This window comes from Canis aureus, chromosome 26, assembly GCF_053574225.1.
Source record: "Canis aureus isolate CA01 chromosome 26, VMU_Caureus_v.1.0, whole genome shotgun sequence".
Taxonomy (NCBI): domain Eukaryota; kingdom Metazoa; phylum Chordata; class Mammalia; order Carnivora; family Canidae; genus Canis; species Canis aureus.
The window spans coordinates 14,817,467-14,836,606 of NC_135636.1; the positions used below are offsets into that span (position 1 = coordinate 14,817,467).

The 19,140-nt window shown below is 41.1% G+C and overlaps 1 protein-coding gene across 2 annotated transcripts in view; it reads right to left on the reverse strand.

Moving 5' to 3' along the window:
• ISM1 (isthmin 1) overlaps positions 1-18,850 on the reverse strand; it is a 71,505-nt gene extending 52,655 nt beyond the window's left edge. Inside the window, exon 1 of one of the 2 annotated variants that reach the window (XM_077872188.1) lies at positions 18,662-18,850. In XM_077872188.1, coding sequence (XP_077728314.1) covers positions 18,662-18,799 — 138 coding nt within the window. In that variant the 5' untranslated portion in view covers positions 18,800-18,850. Of the gene's footprint in view, positions 1-18,372; positions 18,415-18,661 lie in introns of those variants that run through there. The other variant, XM_077872189.1, reaches the window with a different exon arrangement.
• Positions 18,851-19,140: the final 290 nt, after the last annotated feature.

Sequence of the window (19,140 nt, forward strand, 5' to 3'; positions counted from 1 at the left end):
TGCACAGCTCATCTTTTCCTTCTTTTCAACAATTGCATGGAATGGTCATCCCTGCTTTTATCAAAGGCCAATTTCCACACATACCTTCCTGCTTTCTTGATCAATTTACCCCTTAGCTCTCCCCTCTCAATCTTTCATAATTAATTTCCTCCTTTCTACTGGCTCAATCCCAGCATCAATGACACTCTGGTATCTCTGATCTTAAAACAAATGAACCAAATATGCTCCCTCAACCCCATATCCACATGATAGCATGTTTCCCCTTGATAGCAAAGCTTCACTAAGACTTACTTATGGATTCTGTTTCTTCTTCTTCACCTCCATTTGGTACTTCACCCAGTAGAAGTGAATGGCATCTGTTCCCATAATGCTTCTTAAACTGTTCTCATCAAGGCTTTCAGCAATGGCCATACTGCCCAGCTGAATGGGCACTTCTCTGTCTTCATCTCCTTTGCTCTCACAGCAGCATTCAAAAGGACTCTTTCCTTAAGGCATTCTCCTCCCTTGGTGTCCATGACACAACTCTTGGTTCTTTTCCTACCACTGGGGTCATGACAGTGGTCTTTGTTCCCAGTCCATTTGACCACTTCCCTGCTCACCATCTTCACTTGGATGTCTCACAGGAACCTCAAATTCCCTATGTCCAATATAGATCCACTGATATGTACACCCCACCTTCCATAAAACTAGAAGTTATTTTTGACTGCTCAGTTTTTCAACTCTGAAATATGATCCATCACCACATCCTATTGGTTCTGTGTCAGAACGGTATCTTGAGTCCATCCTCTCCTCTCCAACCTGGTCCATGTCCCTTCATCTCTTGCCTGGATTATTTTATTACGGAAACTCCTAATATGTCTACTCTCCTCCATCCCATTCTCCACAAACCAGATAGAGCCATCATCTAAAGTCTCCTTAATGGCTTCTTCATTGCTGATCTCAGAAAACAATTATATCCTTTATCATGACCCAGAAGGCTCCATCCTCTCCTATAAGTTCTCAAATCATTTTCTCCCTTATACTTTCTCCCTTTCTCCAATCTCTTTCCTATCACTTAATCAAGCCAAAGTTTTTTACCTCAAGGCTTTGGTGTTTGTGATTATATTTGTCTGAATTGTTCTCCAAATAGTTCTTTGCAAAGATGGCCCTTTCTTATTCTTCAGCTCCCGACTTCAGTGCCACTTTTCCATTAAGTCCTTCCTTGGTCACACTCTTTTAGTCGGTACTCTCAGGTATTCCCTATCTCTGCTCCCTGTTCATGTCCTCTAAGCACCTATTATAATCTATACTAATTACTTTACTTATGAATTCATTATTTTCAATCTTCCCTTCCAGAGCATAAGCTTATACTCTATTCAATCTCCAGTATCTAGCACAGTGCCTGCACAATATAGACACTTAATACAAAAGTGCTAAATGAATAAATGGGATCCTAGAATGCTTACTCTATAGTTGGGCCATGCCCTCTACTTATATGTACATCATGTCCTTTCCCTGACTGCAAGCTGGTCTCTGAAATAAAAAAGCCACAATCCATGCTCATTTAATTTCCTTTCAGATCTCATAAGAACTTAATGACAAATGTACTATCAGAATCTGGGGATTTTATGTACATTTGCTCCAATTCTCTTCAGCAAAACAAGATCATGAACTCTTAAAGATGTCCAGAAATGGCAGGTTTTGTGGCTTCATGAAAGGGAGCTGGCCTGGGAATCAGACAACCTGAAATGAGTAGCATGATCATGAGAGAGTGCTTTTATTTCTCTGGGATTTGGATTCCTCATGTAAGAAATGAGAAGTTGGGACTCCGTTTTCCAGGTGTCTTGCCAACAACAGAATTCTAAGATTTGGTGAGTGCCTGCAACCTGCTTTCTGAGTGCCTCATCATGGTTGTGGGGGGTGGGGTGGCATAGAGCTTAGATGAAGCCCTGGTTCAACTTGGTGAGCAGGGCACTGACCCCTGCATACACAAGCACCTGTCATATGCCCATGGATCTTGCAGTACAAAAAGCCCTTTATTTAGATTGCTAGGACCTCCCAGGGGCATAGCCAGAGCAATTTTCCTGCCAGCATCCACCTCTCTTTACATCTCAAGAAGGAGCCCACAGATCGCTCCCTGATGTTGCTCCAGGCTGAACACTTGGGATTTTGAGGGTGCTGAGTTTTTCTTTTCAAGGGAGTCTGTGTGGCCTACAGACAGCCCATGCCACTAGGGCAAGCTCTATCTCACTGGCAATTTTCCACCACATTTCCACTTCCACTGCACCCTAAGTGGCATGCAGAACCCCAGTAAAGGAATAGTAGGCACATACAGTAGCCTTCAAAGTAAAGTAAATTGAGTTAATGGTTTGAGTAATCTTGGAGCAACAAGCACTCAGGGGCCCAGAGAGGAGATGCAGGCTTCTTAATTAGAGGATAGCCCTTTACAGCTGTGATTCTGTCTTAGTTTTCCCCCGTGTTCCCATCCCTGTCCTTCGTCCACATTAGGAAGGTGGGAATGGTGCTCTTCTTGGCTCCACAGCACACAGTTCTTCACTTATTTTGGGCCCGTTCATTTTGTAATTGAGTTTTCTGGGTCTGGTCAGGCACCTTCCCTTCTATTCTTTCCTCCTTTCCCCATTTATGAACACATTTAGGGCCAAGGACATTGACATTCATTTCTGGGTTGTCCCAGAGCTTAGCACTGGGTCGGGCCTTGGAGAAAAAGCAGTGAAAGAACCACTGTGGGGCACAGGCACTGCACTGGACTGCACTTCAGGGTGACAAGGCCAGTGGCTTCAGAACTTGGAACAGAAAAGCTGTCTGCCACAGGTGCCCTCTGAAGAGCCTGACTCTCATTATTTCCACATATTGCTCCACAGTTAGCGTCAGTCAGTCTCCTTGGGATCCCACGGCCTCTCCAAATATTTCCAGCTTCTTCCATTTGATGCTTATTCCCATTTTAGGTGAGATTTATCTCATTTCAGAGGTGTCTTATGAGTTGTTTTGCCTCCACCAAAATCTCAACGGGAAAATCACACTGTTTTACATGGTAGATGTGTCTTCATGTAGATGCCTGTGAGAGGAGCAGAAAGGAAAGGATCTACTCAGGAGTTGGCCTTTTTCCAGTCAAGTGTGGCATGCCCAACCTTTTCAAGAGTAATGGATTAAACAGAAGTAGAAACCTTGAGCCAGGGTGACTTGGCCACTCTTGAAAATGTTTTATCGCTTGTGGGCTGATTAACTGATGTAATAAGTGATTGCATATTGAAAGGATCGTTCTGGACTGTTTGGTTTTGAGTGGGCTGATAATTTTGATTACAGAAGCCTCCTCCACCAATTGGGTCAGACCCCAAGTTACGCCAAAGACATCCTGTATGTGTTAAGTGATTTTACTTGCATACTGGAGAACCATTTTTCCTCTTAGAAAGGTAATAAAGTTCTTCATTTACTCGTAGTCATAAGAACAACTCTGTTCTCTTTTCACTCAGTTCTAGTATCTGTAAATGCTAATAACTCCCTGAGATTCCCACCCTTAGGACTGTGTGAAGGAATCCTATCCACGTAGGTATTGAAAGACTGAACAGAACTGATCCAGGCTTCATTTGGTCTCAGTCCTTTAAAAAATGTGTACTCCACAAAGGACAATTCCAAATAAGTTAATGAGTAATGGGATACGGACTTTGCCATTTTGCCTGATTTCCGTGAGGTGGCCCTCTGGCTTGAAGTAGATCACCCCTCATTAAGTACTTTCCCAAGACCTCGCAGAGCCCAGGGAAAGGGCTGGAGCATAAAAATATAACTCAATTAGTGGAAAAAAGTCACCATGTTGAATAGAGGGCTGTCAGACCAATGGCTGGACTTTTAGGAGCGTTTGGGCATAGGTAACCACAGTGATGGAATGCTCATCTCAAAGCGCTCTCAAAAGTATTTTTTTTAAATTTTAAGTTATTGTTTCTCTTTATTGTACACAATGTCCTATAAAGAAGATATATGTCCACAACTGAGCTTTGAAAGAGGACCACGGGGCCAGTTCCATTTAAAGGGAATGAAGTCAAGCAGTAAATTTGCTGGTCATTCTTTTCATATGGACTGTATCTTAGCCAGCAGTTGGTCTTTGATGTTGTAACAATAGCATGGGGCCATGGAGGCAGAGGAGTATCCCCATAACATCGAAATTCGTCCATACTCATTAAAATTTGGAGACCAGTCTGCAGGGTCCTGCACATCAAGAAGCAAAGGGAGTGGGCTCCAAGGCTTGTGGGCTGCCCTTCCCCATGAAAAGTGGCCATCTCTTCAATACTGTCCACCCTGCCTCTTGCATTCTTTACTGTATTTTTTAATTGAAGTATGGTACACATATAGAAAATGCACATATATAACTAGACAGCTCAGTGAGATTTCACAAACTAAATGCACCTGTGTAGCCTACACTCACATCAAGAAATAGAACATTACTAGCTCCCCAGATGGTCCCCTTATGCTCCCTTCTAGTTACTTAACTTGACCAGGTAACCGGTGTTCTCTCTTTTAACAGCATAGATTAGTTTTCCCCAGTTATTTTATATAAACAGTATCATCCAGCATGTATTCCTTTGTGCCTGGCTTCTTTTAGTTAACATTACATTTGTGAAGTTGTACATGTTGTGAGGAGTTGTTTGCTCTCGGTGTGTGCACTTACTGATGATCTGTTCTACTGTTTATGCGCATTTTGCCATTTCCTGTTTGAGGCTATTTAAATAGTGCTGCTCTGAGCATTCTTTCTCAGGTCTTTGAGTGCATACATGAATACATTTCTGTGGGGTATATATATCCAGAGTGGGATCATTGGGTCAGAGGGCACATATATATTATTTTAGTAGTTTGGAAAACCAATTTTCCAAAGTGTTTATATCACTTCACATTCCCTATCAGTGCTCGACGTTCTTGCCAGCACTTGGTGTCTTCAGTGTTTTTTGTTTGTTTTGTTTTTGTTTTTACCTTTTTGCCTTTCTGACGGGATATTATAGTGATTTCATATTACAGTGATTTCATATTTTCAGTGGCCATATATAATTTTTTACAGTTATTTTTTCCTTTCTATTTTAGCTATATACCCAGTCAGTGCTCAATTCTGTGACTATCAACACATTAACAAGCTATTAAGGTTGTTGAAGTGAGACTTGTCCCAATTCAACATTTGGGGTACAAAAGGAAAAGAAAGAGGGAGCTGCAGAACATACCTGAAGTATGAGACACAGCCTATCAAAACAAAACAGAGGATAAAATATTCCGGTGGGTTCACGGGAGAAAGGGACTTGAGAAGAATAACTGAAAAAGATCTGAAACCAGAGTGGTCCACAAGCTGATTAGATATTAGTGATGTAATGCCATAACTAAAAAAGGAAATGTGATACTACTCTCAACTATGGGAAACATTTAAAAAACTATTTGTTCTTCAGAAGACCTTGAGGAAATGGACTTTGTGACACACAGAAGAAAGGGAAAATTGGATTAGTCACCAGGAAAAGAAATAATTCTGGCCAGCAGCAATCATTAAAAAACAGAATAGACAGCTCCCAGAGCCTGTGGAACTCCTGTCCCCCAGGCACGTCCTGATTCTCTTGTTATGTCTGGGAAAGGAAGGTAGGAAAGGGTGTCCCTTCATCAAGGAAGTGGTTGCAGGCTTAAACTGTTAAGGCTCTGTGAGTGATGAATAACATATTTGCGGGCACAGTTCCATCCCTACCATGGAGCACACGATTTTTAAGCAATGAGACTGCACAAGGGAGGGCATTCAGAAGGAAGACCTGCATTTCTTGACTCAGACACAAGCTTCAGTTGGCAGAATTCTGTGCTGCTAGAAATCCACAGCCTTTTCTACTTCTAGGTTCTCAGAGGCAGGATCCTTCAGGCCCCACCCTTCTCCTTGGCCTGATGCTGGCCCAGAGCCAGGCTGGGCTCCTCCACAACACACTCCTCCTGGGCTCCCTAGGTGATGGCTGGGTCTCACTGGAAACGCTCATCACATCCATCCAGCATCTGCTTCGGATGTGGCCTCATGGTGGGTGGGGTGGGGTGGGGTGGGGTGGGGAGCGCGCCTCCGTTGAAATAGGAGGGCAGCTGCTTTCCCAGTCTCTTCTGTCAAGCTGTCCCTGCTCTTTCTTTTCCTTCTCCCACATGGGAGAAGAAGCCAAGAATAGCCTTTTCAGAAGCATCCCTGATTGGTGGGAGGCAGAATGTCTCAGCCACATGGAGTCAGCCTGGACTCCATCAGTATTGTGATATCTCTCCCTCCACATGAGGTGCTCTGAACAATCAGATGATAAACCTTGATTTCCTGACACTGCTGTGCTTCAGCTTCTTCAGCTGCAAAGTAGAAATAGTCCCCATTGGGCTATTTCATGAATTAAAGGTGTAAATACATACAGTCTTTATAGCAGTGCCTGACACAGAGTCAATGCTCAGTGTTAGCCTTTGCTTCACCATTATTAGTTTTGAAAATAGGGTTCAAAAATTAGAATGATCCCAACAGGATGTCTATTTTTAGATAAAGGAAATGAAATGAAGAGAGTTGAATCGCCCAAGGTCACACAGCTCTAACATACCAATACCCATGAGTTAAATCATTCCTGTACATCAAGGATGGTCCTTGCAACAGTATATGCTCCTAGTGATAGCTATATTACTATTATCCCATTTTACTGAACAGGATAGAGAAGTGCAGTAAAGTGTGCAATTTTTGCCTAAGGGTACACATGTTAGTGAGAAGCAGAAGTGGAGTTGAAACAAATCCAAAGCCTGTGATGGGCCACTCTGTTAAGCCTAATGACTAATTTGTGCTGAAAGAATGATGTGGCCCCAGCAAAGGCCCAAGAGTGCTTGTTGCCTCTGCCGTACTGTGTGTTTTCACTGTCATGAGAGGAACATGCGGCAGGTAGCCTGCTGGTTGCAGAAGTATGGGAGACACATGGAAGACACCCAGACTCAACCCACAGCTTGGATCCTAGCCTGCCTAGATCTCCTGAACCCCGAATGACCTGCGGATCCATGAGCATGAGAATACATGTTTATTGTTACAGCCACTGAATTCGGGGGTACTTTGTCATGCAGCATAATAATCCCTGACCTGTACGGAGTCTTTTCTGGGACTTTGCAACTTGCAAGATAAGCATCTTGAATGGTGCTTCTTAAACTGGGCTAAGCTTATGATTAGCCTGGGGCCCTTATTAAAATGTAGGTCCTAACTCAGTTGTTCTGGGTGAGGCCTGAGATGCTTATTTCCTAAGGAGATCCCAGGGGATACAGCTACTGCTCCACAGAACAGGAACCTGTTCTGGGTGCAAAGGCAGAGTACTTATCCCGAGCCTCTCATTTGTGTCTCTGAGCCACAACTGCACCTGTGAACATCAGGGCAGTGGATCCATGAGGGAAGGCCAGCCCCTTCCCTCTGATGAGAACTGTGGGTGGGTTTCTAACCCTGAGCGCTCTCTTTTAACATCTAGTGTAGCCTGGAGGTCAGCTCATGTTAACGGTTCCTCAGCCCACTTCATGGGCTAGGGATTAGAATCACCTAATGAGATCTCCCCTTTTTTACTTTTTGCCCTTTCTACTTCCTGGAATTTGAAGGTTCCCAGCAATAAAACTGGTTTCCAATTCATTTGGGGCTCATAACCAATACCAGATTTCCAAGTCACAATGTAATTGAGTCCCCAGGCAAGAGATACAAAATCTATTTCTGGTTTTCTTAATTTCTAGTTAGGGAGGGCAGGGGGGCAGGAAGATGAAGGGCACAAGGACAACAGCTTTTGGGGGAAGCCCAAAATAGGAGAATTCTCTCCAAAGAGACAATATCTTCTCTCCTTCCTTCACTTTTTCGTAATACAGTTGACTCCTGAACAACAGGGGCTGAACTGCATGGGTCCTCCTACGTGGATTTTTTACTGATTTTTATTGGTAAATACAGTAGGGTACTGTAAATGTATTTTTTCTTCCTTATGATTTTCTTAATAACAATTTCTTTCTCCAGCTTACTTGATTGTAAGGATACAGTATATAGTATGTATATATACAACATATGTGTTAATTAACTATGTTAGCAGTAAGGCTTCTGGTCAACAGCAGGCTATTGGTAGTTAGGTTTTGGGGGAGTCAGAAGTTACATATGGATTTTCAACTGGGCAGAGAGGGAGGAGCTGGTGCCCCTAACCCTTGCATCATTTAAGACTCAACTGTATATTATAGATTACAATCTACAAATGTTTTAACTGTAGGAAGAGCTCATCCTGAGACTCAACTTCCAAATATTCTGAAGATTTCCAGTGGTGTCCAGGGATTACTAAATATCCCAAACATGTTATATGAGTGCCTTAAAAAGATTGCCACAATTTCCTAATTAAGCTAAACATATACCTATCATGTGACCGAGCCATTCTGCTCCTAAGTATTCACACAGGAGAAATGAAAGCATATGTTCATGCAAAGACTTATACCTGAATATTCATAGCATCTTTATTTTAATAGGCCCAAATTGGAAACAGCCTAAATGTGCTTCAGTGGATGAATGGATAAACATATCGTATGCATACAGTAGAATACTAATTGGCAATAAAAAGGATTAAACGCTTTGTGCATAAAACAACATGGATGATTCTCAAAATCATTATGGTAAGCAAAAAAGCTCACTGTACCATACATTCTGTATGATTCTACTTAAATAAAAATGTAGGAAATGCAAAAACAAATTGATAGTGACAAGAGGCAGCTCAGTAGCCTGGAGATTGCTGGAGAATGAGGGAAGAATCACAAGAGAGCACAAATAAACTTTTGGAGATGATAGATTTATTCATCATCTTGATGATATCACAGGTGTCAAAACTCGTCAGATCGTTCACTTCAAATATGCATGGTTCACTGTACATCAATCACACCTCAATAAAGCTGTAATTTAAGAAATAACAACAGAGTTGCTATTTTCCTCCCTAGTCTCTCCCCATCCCTACCTCTGAAAGGTAGTTGGGAGCCAAGGCATGTTTTTCATTTGTTTCATTGGCACTGCCATGAATATTCTATCTGGACGCCAGTGGGAGTAAGTTAACACCTGGGTGGCCTATGACATCATTTCCAGATTGCCTGGATCCTTCATATAGATTCTAGCCACATCTTATTATTTTTGAAAACGGAGATGTGGTGTCCAGGAAGTGGCCTATTGCATTCACAGTCTGCCTTCCTTTTTCCAAGTCACTTGTGTGAACATCTGGGGATTGGGGTGCCCCAAACAGTGAGTCTAGCAGCCCAGGGCCCCAAACTTGAAGACAGAAACCCTTCTATTCTATTGGCCCTGCAGCACTGTCCTTATGAGCGGGCCAGGGAGTACTGCTTTCTTACAGAGGTATACCAGTCACACAGACAGTGCTCTATGCAAGATGACTTGGTTTACCAAAATGTGCATAGGTCAGGTCAACAGGAAGAAGGAGTAGTTAGCCTACTGTTTTTATTTCTACTCAGTTTACAGAAACAACTTTTCAGTGACACATGCTGACTGGTGCCTGGGGAGTTGATGAGAAGCTATATTTATCAAGGCACTTTGGCCTCTCCCTTTTTTAGGCATTAGATGACAATCCCACACACCTTTGAGCACTTTCTATTGCCACTCATCCTCCTACTTAAAAGAGCAAACAAGCATGGAATTGGGGCTTTCAGGAGAAAAAAGACCAGTTATCTCTTTAAACACCAGGAATTTGAGGGTTTGCCCAGCCCTGATCTTTCCCATTCCTACAATTTTGGAATTCCCATCTTCCCAGCTGCTCTGGGAGGGCATGGTATAGCTTGATTCTGTTGCTGCCCACAGTGCATACCTTTCTGAGATTAGTAGGCTTCAACTCCGTTAATGAAGTAGCAAGTGCCTCATGGAAACTCTGCTCTGTACATTTCTTACATCATCACTTCCTAGAGAAGTGGTCACCATCCCCATGGTTTGAGTAGTGCTTCATTTAATTTGGGCTCTCTTCCACAAAGAAACTCTTAGACAAAAAGCAAGAAGTATATTTGGGAGATGACCCCAGGAAACTTTGGTAGGGGAAGAGGAAAGAGGCAGAGAAGGGAAGAAGCCATAAGGTTATGTTATCAGGCCAGTAACCACAGTGGACAGTGAGTGGAACACTGGGCACTAGCATGTTGACTTTATTAATATTGTACTCCATCTAATCTCTGGACTCATAAGCCACAGAAAGAAAGAAATTAAATTTTATCTTTTATGTTTACAGCTTCTTTGAAGTTCCTATGGAAGTGGAATACAGAGAAAATTTAAATAAAATGCAAAATGATATATGTTTCTTAATAGCACATTCCTTTGCTATTTCTTAAACTCACAGCATATCATTCTGGGCATTAAATTGACACCACTATCCCATCCCCTAAAGAAATCTTCTGTCTTTTAGGAAATGAGTACAGACAGGGACACCCTTAGCTGTCACTGAAGAAAGAGGCTTCATCCCCATCTCTTTTTTTTTTTTATAAATAAAACAATTCTGAGCGAAGGGTTGCAGAAGAAAGATATTCTCAGAAGATGGGAGAGAAAGAGGAAACCACAGAACCCATTAAACACTATAGAAGAACACCAGTGCAGACAGGTTAAAAAAAATATTAAAAAACAGTCTTCAGGTCCTGAATGAGATGCTTTTTTGAAAAGTGAGTAAATAGTGATAAAAAGAGCAAACATGAAATTAAGATGTAGCATAAAAGATGCAAAGGACACATCAGAGAAAAAAATACTGTGACATTGAAGGTTGTGAAAAGAAATACTTGTAAGACATACAGAAGATTGTGGGATTCTTTCCTTTGGAGGCTTTAAAACCAAAATAGATTATCTGTTATGGAATGGATAGTTCTCATGACTTCTAAGAGTGTCCCCCAGACTCAAAGATCAATGCCTTTTAGAACATGGCTGGGAAAGGATGAACAAAGGGGTTACACAAACAATAAAACTTTCTTCTGGTTTGTATAAAGGAAAATTAAATTAAGAAATAAAATTATAGTACTTCACTTCAAGGTGGCAGACCAAGCATTTTCATTTACTTCTTTTCCCTCCCCAAAGCTACTGAAAAGGCAAGTGAAATAAAAATAAATAAATAAATCCACAACAGACAATGAAATGTAAGCTTTACAAGCTGAGAAGGTTCACCTACAAGAAGTTGACATGGAATAAATGGTAACCAATTGAAAATGAAACACTACAGAGCTGAGAAAGTGAAGAAAAATCTCTGTAAAAAGTGAGTTTCTTTGGTGGAATTCCTATAATAAAGAATAGAGGTAAAGGTAAATAAAGACCTGAAGAATAGAGACTATGTCAGTGGCACTACTAAGTATCTACTCATAAGACATGAAAACATATATTCACAGTAAGGTTTGTACAAGAATGTTCCATGGCTTTAAAAAAAAAAAAATCCAAGAGCAATGGAAACAACTCAAAGTTTTACCAATGGTGGGGGTAGATAAACAAATTGTGATATAGTTACACAATGGAACACTACAATAAATTAGAGAAATCTACTGATATGCACACCCACACAAATGAATCCCAAAATCATTATGTTGAGCAAAAGAAGACAGACACATACACAAAAATGTACACAGTATAGTTCCATCTATATGAAGATCTGGAACAGGCAAACTATGATGATAGAGGTCAGACACTGGTTGCCTCTGGAAGGAGTGATTGCCTAAAATGATTTACTGGAAGACTTTCTCAGATGATGTGGACATTCTATATCCTAATTTTGATGGTGGCTACACGGACATATAAAATTGTCAAAAATGGAACTGAACTTTTAAGACTCAGTTATTTTATTGTATGTATATTATATGCATTATTTTTTATAAAACGCTTTAAAAATGTTGAGAGGCAAAAAGAATGAAGAAGAAGAGGAGGAGAGGATGGGAGAAGGAGAAGGGAAGAAAAGGAAAGAAGAGGAAAGGAAAGGAGAGGAGAGGAGAGGAGAGGAGAGGAGAGGAGAGGGGTGAGGAGAAGAGAGGAGTAGCAAAGATCTAGAAGTTAGGAGGAAAAGGTGAGGACAGGAAACTGATTAAAGAGTGCGTAAGCAAAGAAATTACTCAAGAAATATCCTCAAGATGAAGACAAATTTGGAGCTTCAGATTTAAAGCGTCCACTGAGTGCTAACCAGAACTAATTAACTAAAAGCCTTAAATCTAAACACAATATGATGACATTTCTAACATTATGAATAAAGTGAAAAATCCTAAAAGCTTCTAGTTAAAAAAAATAGTCATCTACAAAGATACAGCATCAGGTTTTTGAATGAAACATGAGATGGGGTAATAAAATTGGATTTTATCTTCAAAATTCTGACAGGAAACAATATGAAACACAACCAAATGCCAAATTAGCATTTAAGTGTGAGAACCAAATAAAGATACGTTAAAAAATTTTGGATCTCAGAGAGGTTAGACTTTGATAAAAACTTTCTAAAATAAATTTTTGAGAATGTTTTCCAATAAAATAAAAGATGAAAATATGAGATTCAAGCAGCAGCAACAGCAGATAAAGAAATAAGTAAATCTTATAGCTAGGTCTAGATAATTAAAAAGGCATGTCAGAATCTTACTTTGGGGGGTTTAGTTTATAAATACAGATTGAAAAAAAAATAAAATAAATAAATAAATAAATAAATACAGATTGATTTTCAGCACTGACAGAAAAGTGTCAGTTCAAATTTGCTAGAATATTAAGAGTAACAGCAATAGAAACTTTCAAAACTAAAGGAAGAATGAACAAAGTAAATAGTGTTTAAATACTTATTGAATGTTTGTGTGCTAATAAAGTACTTAGCATCATTCAGTGCTTTAACTTTTACAATAGCACTTGGAAATCATTATTACACTAATTTATAGAAGAGGAATTAAGACATATGCTAACTCTCTTGCCAAAGGTCACACTGATAATATATTGGAGGGTATGAGGCAAAATGGAAAAAAATTTGGAAATTTGAGAATACTGCATAAAATGGGGAAAATATCTTCAAATAATAATCATAATAAATATAAATGAGGTAAATTCATTGATTATTGCATGGAGAAAGAAAATTTGGCTCTTGGTTATTAACAAGAGAGATATTTAAAAGACATTCAAATCCCAGAAGAAAAAAATAAAGCAAGAGTTGCAACATTAATATCAAATAAAAAAGTATTGAAGGCAAAAGTCAATAATATGATAAATAAGGAATTTCATCTTGATAAAATAAAACCACCAAAAAGGACATTTTATGTCCTAACACCATGGATTCTAAACAAGTAAAGCAAAAATTAATGGGATTATGAGAAATAGTCAAATCCACGACATTAGGAAAAAAATGAAATTAATTTTCTTGAGGAATTAGCAGATAAGTAGACAATATCAAGAGTTGAGGGTTTTCATATATTCATAAACATTAATATATTTCATAATATAATTAACAATCTTGATCTGATAGGTCTTACAAAGACATGCAAGATTGTACAGCATAAGAATATACAGTGATGAAATATTTGCAAAATATGTTTGTACTATGTACAAATCTTACACTGAGGAAGTCTAATTTATCTAATGTATCAGTATATAAAAATCTATGATTTTCTGGGAAAATGTAATCTACCAAAATTGACTAAAAAGAAATTACATTATCTGAATAGACTATTGACTGTGGAATAACATGGAGTGTTAATCAGAGATATCAAGTAAAGATGTACCAAGCCTAAAAGGGTTTTATGAACGAATTCTAATGATATCATAAAAAAGATAGTTCTTATTTAAAGTGCTAAGGTGAAAAAAAATGAAGATTTTCAACTCATCTCATGAGAATCTAATGATCCCACTACTGAAATGGATATTTCTAGCTTTCATGCATACACCAAGAAAAGTAAGCATATATTTCTATAGCTTTCCTAGATACCAGAACTAACAAACTGGAGACTATAACAACAGCAAAAAAATAAAACCCTACTCACAACAGTAACCAAACCTAGGTATGACAGGACAAGTACTCACTTGGACAAAACCCAAAGCTGTATCTTTATCTTCAACCTTAAACCCACAAATAACACCAAAATAGGTCGTTGTTCTATTTTTTTTTTTTAAGGTCGTTGTTCTAAACAACGACAGCATCAATAACAATAAAAAACTGTAAAATGGCTAGAGCAAAATATATTTAAAGATTTTGACAATCTTTATTCGAGGAACTCTTTCTTAAGTAAGGCAAGAAAACTAAAAGTCATAAGTGAAATGATTCAGAGTTGCTTGCATTTAAAACAGAAAGTTTTTGCATGGCCAAAGGCAGCAGAAACAATATTAAAAGATGAGTGGAAGATAGGTCTAAACATGAGCTAGCCATGCAGGCTAGCTTCCTTGAAGATGAAAGACTCGAGAGAGAGCTGAAGTGACAACAGCCTGCATCAAGCATCAGATATGTGAGTGAGGTCATCTTGGACTATCAGGCTCATGTCAAGCCAAAACAAGGCTACAGCCGCATGTGTAATTCTAGGTGAGATTAGCAGAAGAACCACTCAGCTGAGCCCAGAGCAAGTCGCTGACCCACAAACTGATGAGCTAATAAAATAGTGGTTGTTTTTAGCCAGTAAGTAATGGGGTGGTTTGTTACATAGTAATAGCTAAGTGGGACAGTCATCCATAATTTATAAAGAATTCCAGGGTTAAGAGCAAACAGCCTGCCTGAAAAATGAGCAGGCAAGTCATGAAACAAGAAACACAATAGCTGTTGACTCAGATCAGAGCTGGCAGTCTTGCTGAGAAAAGAACTTGGACTCCACAGACTGCCTGCCTGGGGCTGAATCCTGGCCCTGCCCACCACAGCTCTGTGGCCTTGGGCAAGTTACTCAAATCTCTCCAGGCCTCAATTTCCTTATCTGTGAAATGGACATGGAAAGATGATCAATCCCACAGAATCATTACAAGGAAGGTTACTTGTATTAAGTAAAAATAAATGTTCCTTTTGCTTCTACTGCTATAAATAGTTCAGTTAACCTCTTGAATCAAAAGCAGTGAGTGCAAAAAGCTAAACTGTTTTATTGAAGGCAAGTAAAGGGATAAAGGAAGAAAGAACTCTTAAGGACAGTAGTTAGGAGACAGAGAACAAAGACAGTTAATTACATTTCAGAGTTTGGTTTCTTTTAATGGTATTATAAAAATAATCAATTTGATGATTTATAATACTTGCTTACATTTCATTGTTTTAATAAGGTCTAGCTTTATTATTTAAAATCTGTAGAAATTCATGGTTTAAAATCTGACTGAGATTTAGTAGAGAGGCCATCATTTGAATTTAAAGTAAAAGACATATAATAATAATTACTATTATTGCCCATGGATCTTATATTTTAGGATGTTCTATCTTCCAGACTGCTTTTACTAAATATAATTGTTTTCTTACTATTATCAATCAAAGACATGAAAGAACTAATCTGAGTATCTGATCAACATGAGACACTTATTTCTATAAGGAGGTAAGATTTCATTCAAAAGTGAAAAAAGTACACATTTCTATGCATTTTTATGCAGCTATTGCAGACAACTGGACAATTTCTTGTAAGATATTTTAAAATACTGAAAACAGTATGAAGACTAACATTGTTTTCATGAGCCACATGAAATCTAGTGCATTCAGAGCATTTTACTGCCACCTCATAATAGCATACCTACAGTACAGGGGCAGTCACAGAGTCAAAAAAAGGTATCTTCTAGTATGTTGAAACTACCCCCAAAATCGGGTTAGATCATGGTTATGTGTGTGTGTGTGTGTGTGTGTGTGTGTGTACATATATATAATGTTATCAATGAATGTGTATATAAAAAATATAAATATTTATATTTAACCCAATAAGACTGCCAAGATGTGTTTGAAAATATAAGTTGTTAAAAGGCTTTCTCTCTCTCATACCCAACATAAAGGCTTTGCTAAGAAGTTGGAATAGAAATATTCTTCAAAGATTTTTACACTATAAAGTAATAAAAATAAATTAAGCAGCTTCTAGCTGTGCTTCCTTGGACAAGTTAACTAACATCAGTTTTTTCATTTGAATCAGGGATAACAGATAGTGCTTATTCACAAGACTTTTGTTGATAGATATAAAGTGCTAAGAATAGTGTCTGACACATAAAAGACACTTGAGAAATCTTAGCTATTATTGTTGTTATTCTTACTACTATTTTATTGGGTGTCCTTGATATGTCAAAACCACTAAATATAGGAGTATCTCTTTTTATACGATCCTGACTATACTTCAGTTTGGGTAAGTAAACCAACTGTTGTGCATTTCTAACTGTAACCTCATATTTTTGAATATTTTAAGCAGAAATAACCAAAAAATGTAGTATAAGAATGGATTAACTTTCTAGTTACAAAGAATGAGTTTAGCAACTTTAAATATCACAGTGCCAACAAATAAAATAAAATAAAATATTACAGAGCTAACAAACTTAAATGGAACTTAAGATGGGTTAAAAATGCCCAGTAAACAGAAAGAATATAGTATCCCTAGTTTTGTTTTAAATACACCTGCTACTAGTGAATTTAGTTTCCGGGGCTGAAAACAACATACTAATAAATGTCTTTTGCAGACTTTTTCACTTGGTGGAACATATTCTCTTTCTACATTTAAATCATCGTATCTTTGGAGAGCCAAAGAAATAACTTCAGTCAGGAAGAATATAAAACTCTTACAATAACAAATTACAAAAGAGAATAAAATTATGAACCAAACTGTTAAACTCATCATTCTGCCTGGACAAGTGCATTTAGTGGACAGAATAACCAAACACTATTACAAGATAAGCTGAAGCCGGTGGATTAGCAGCTCTTTGGGACCCAACGTATTCCTAGGAGCACTATGGCTTCTAAATCCTCCATTTCTTTTGCCCTCTTGGGGAAATTCTTCAGCCAAAGGCCCTTTTGAGAATTTAATCCACTTCCCATTTGCAGTTGCCACTTCCACCAGCTGCTTCTCTCATTATCTTACTGTTCAGTCAGAAAAGGCCAACCCCAGGTTATTCTAATGATAGCAAACACCTCATAAAGAAATCTGCCAAATTTACTTTTCCATAGAACATCGTTTTTACAGCTTTTCATGAGTCCATGAGGAAAGAAAGCATCATGTATAAAATATGACCTCCAGAAATCTTGAGGATATTAAGAATTATGCCCACAGTGCTAGACTGGTGGGTGTGCCACAGTCTATAGAGTGGGAGTATCTTCAGTTTCCCCAAAGGAATCCTATCGGTCTGTCATTGTAGCTGTTGGCCCACAGGAGAAGATGGGAAGACCCCACAAACTTAGGACATTTTCAGAAATATCCCAAATTTAAAAGAACGGGAGGTTCTGGGGTGTACACTTTTCCATTCCTGACTCTGCATTTGTGTGCAAGGATCGCCTTGCTTTAGTCTGACACCCTGGCAGAGAGAAAACTTGCTATACTTAATCAAGAGTTTGGAATGTATGAACTCTGGCAAGTTTCCTAATCTCTCTGTGCCTCAGTTTTTGAATCTGTAGAGGAGGCATATTAACAGCACAGAACCTCATTAAATCCATGAAATTCTGTAAAGCACTTAACACAGTGGCACATAGTAAGGACTATGGAAATATTTAAGTGAATTCTTCTCTCTTTAACAATAGAATCTTTCACAAAAATCACATAAAAATTTAAAAAAAAAAGGGGGGGATTAGCAGGGGGCAATAATTGTAAAGCCCTTTGGGGACAACGAATAATACTTATCTGGACATTGCAGAGCAGAGAGTTTGAGAGAAGCTGGTGTGGGGAAGAGATTTTAGGAGCCAGAAAATCCCCACTGTTTCCTGGGAAAATCCTTTCTGACTTCTAGTCACGCTCCAAGTTGACGGTAGTTAACACCCTTAGACTCCAGGAAAAACTTCTTCCAAGACAGCGGCGGGAAATCCCTACCTGAGCCATCCTCCATTCTGAAGCCATAACTGACCCTGTGTTTGAAGCCCACTATCTCCTCCCCAGAGGCGACCCCCCACCTCCACCCCGTCACCCCGCCTTGGAGCTGAATGGATCATCAGAGTCCCGTTCCCAAAGCAACCCTCAAAGGAGCTGAACGCTGGAAGTGCCAGGTGATCCGGTCCCCGAGCACGACAGGTGGCTTGACCGCGGCCTCCGCAAGGCTGGGGAGGGGCACGCGGGCGGACACAGGGCGTCCGGCCCTTCTCCTCGGGAAACTATTCCCCGACCTTCGGCGTCGCTTTGCGCAGGAGCAGACCCAGCGGGGTTCTTTCTCTCCAGCCCAGTTTGGGGATATCACCCTCCAGGTGAGGGCCCCCTGCCGCTCCCCTCTCCCCTCTCCCCTCTAAAAGACGAACCAGCCCTGGCGGCGCCCCAGAGCAGACTCACGCGTACTCCACACACTCCTTCGCCCATCCCGAGCCTCGCGCCCCCGGCACCTGACCTGTGGCAGACCCCGAGGGGAGCGTCTGCGGACCTCAGGGCGGGTTCAGCCTCCAGGCACGCACCCCGCTCCGCCTCTGCCTAAGACAGGCCGTCCCGGTCCCCGCGGGGCGGCCGCCCTCCAGCTGCTCTCCGGTGGGGCGGGGACCCGCCTCCTTGCATCCAGGGGGCTCCGGCTCCGCACCCGCCACCCGGGGCCCGCAGCCGCGCGCGCCCTCTCCGGCGGCGCACTCACCTGCAGCTGGGTCCGGCTGGCGTTGCCCGCGGCCGCGTCGGGCCCGTCGGCGGCTCCCGAGCCGCGCAGCACCGTGATGTGCAGCGTGAGCAGCAGCAGCCCCAGCAGCAACAGCAGCTCCGCCGCCAGGCGCACCATCCTCTTGAGGCGCGCGGCTTTAGGACCCGGCGCGGCGGGCGGCGGCGGCGGCGGCGGCGGCGCCGGGGGAGGAGGAGTTGGAGCCCGGGAGCCCGGCAGCGCGGCTCCCGCCTCGGCCCCCGCCGGGGCCCCGCTCCCCGGGCCCGCGGGGCTGGCGCTGGGCTCAGCGGGGCGCGCGGGGCCGGGGGAGCAGGAGCCGCCGCCGCCGCCGCCGCCGCCGCCGCCGCCGCACCACGGCGGAGCCACGGCGGGGCCGGGGGCGTCCAAGCCGACTGCGGAGCAAACCCCGGCACTCCCCGGCGGCGGCGGCGGGGGCGGCGGGGCGGGGGGGCAGCCCGGGA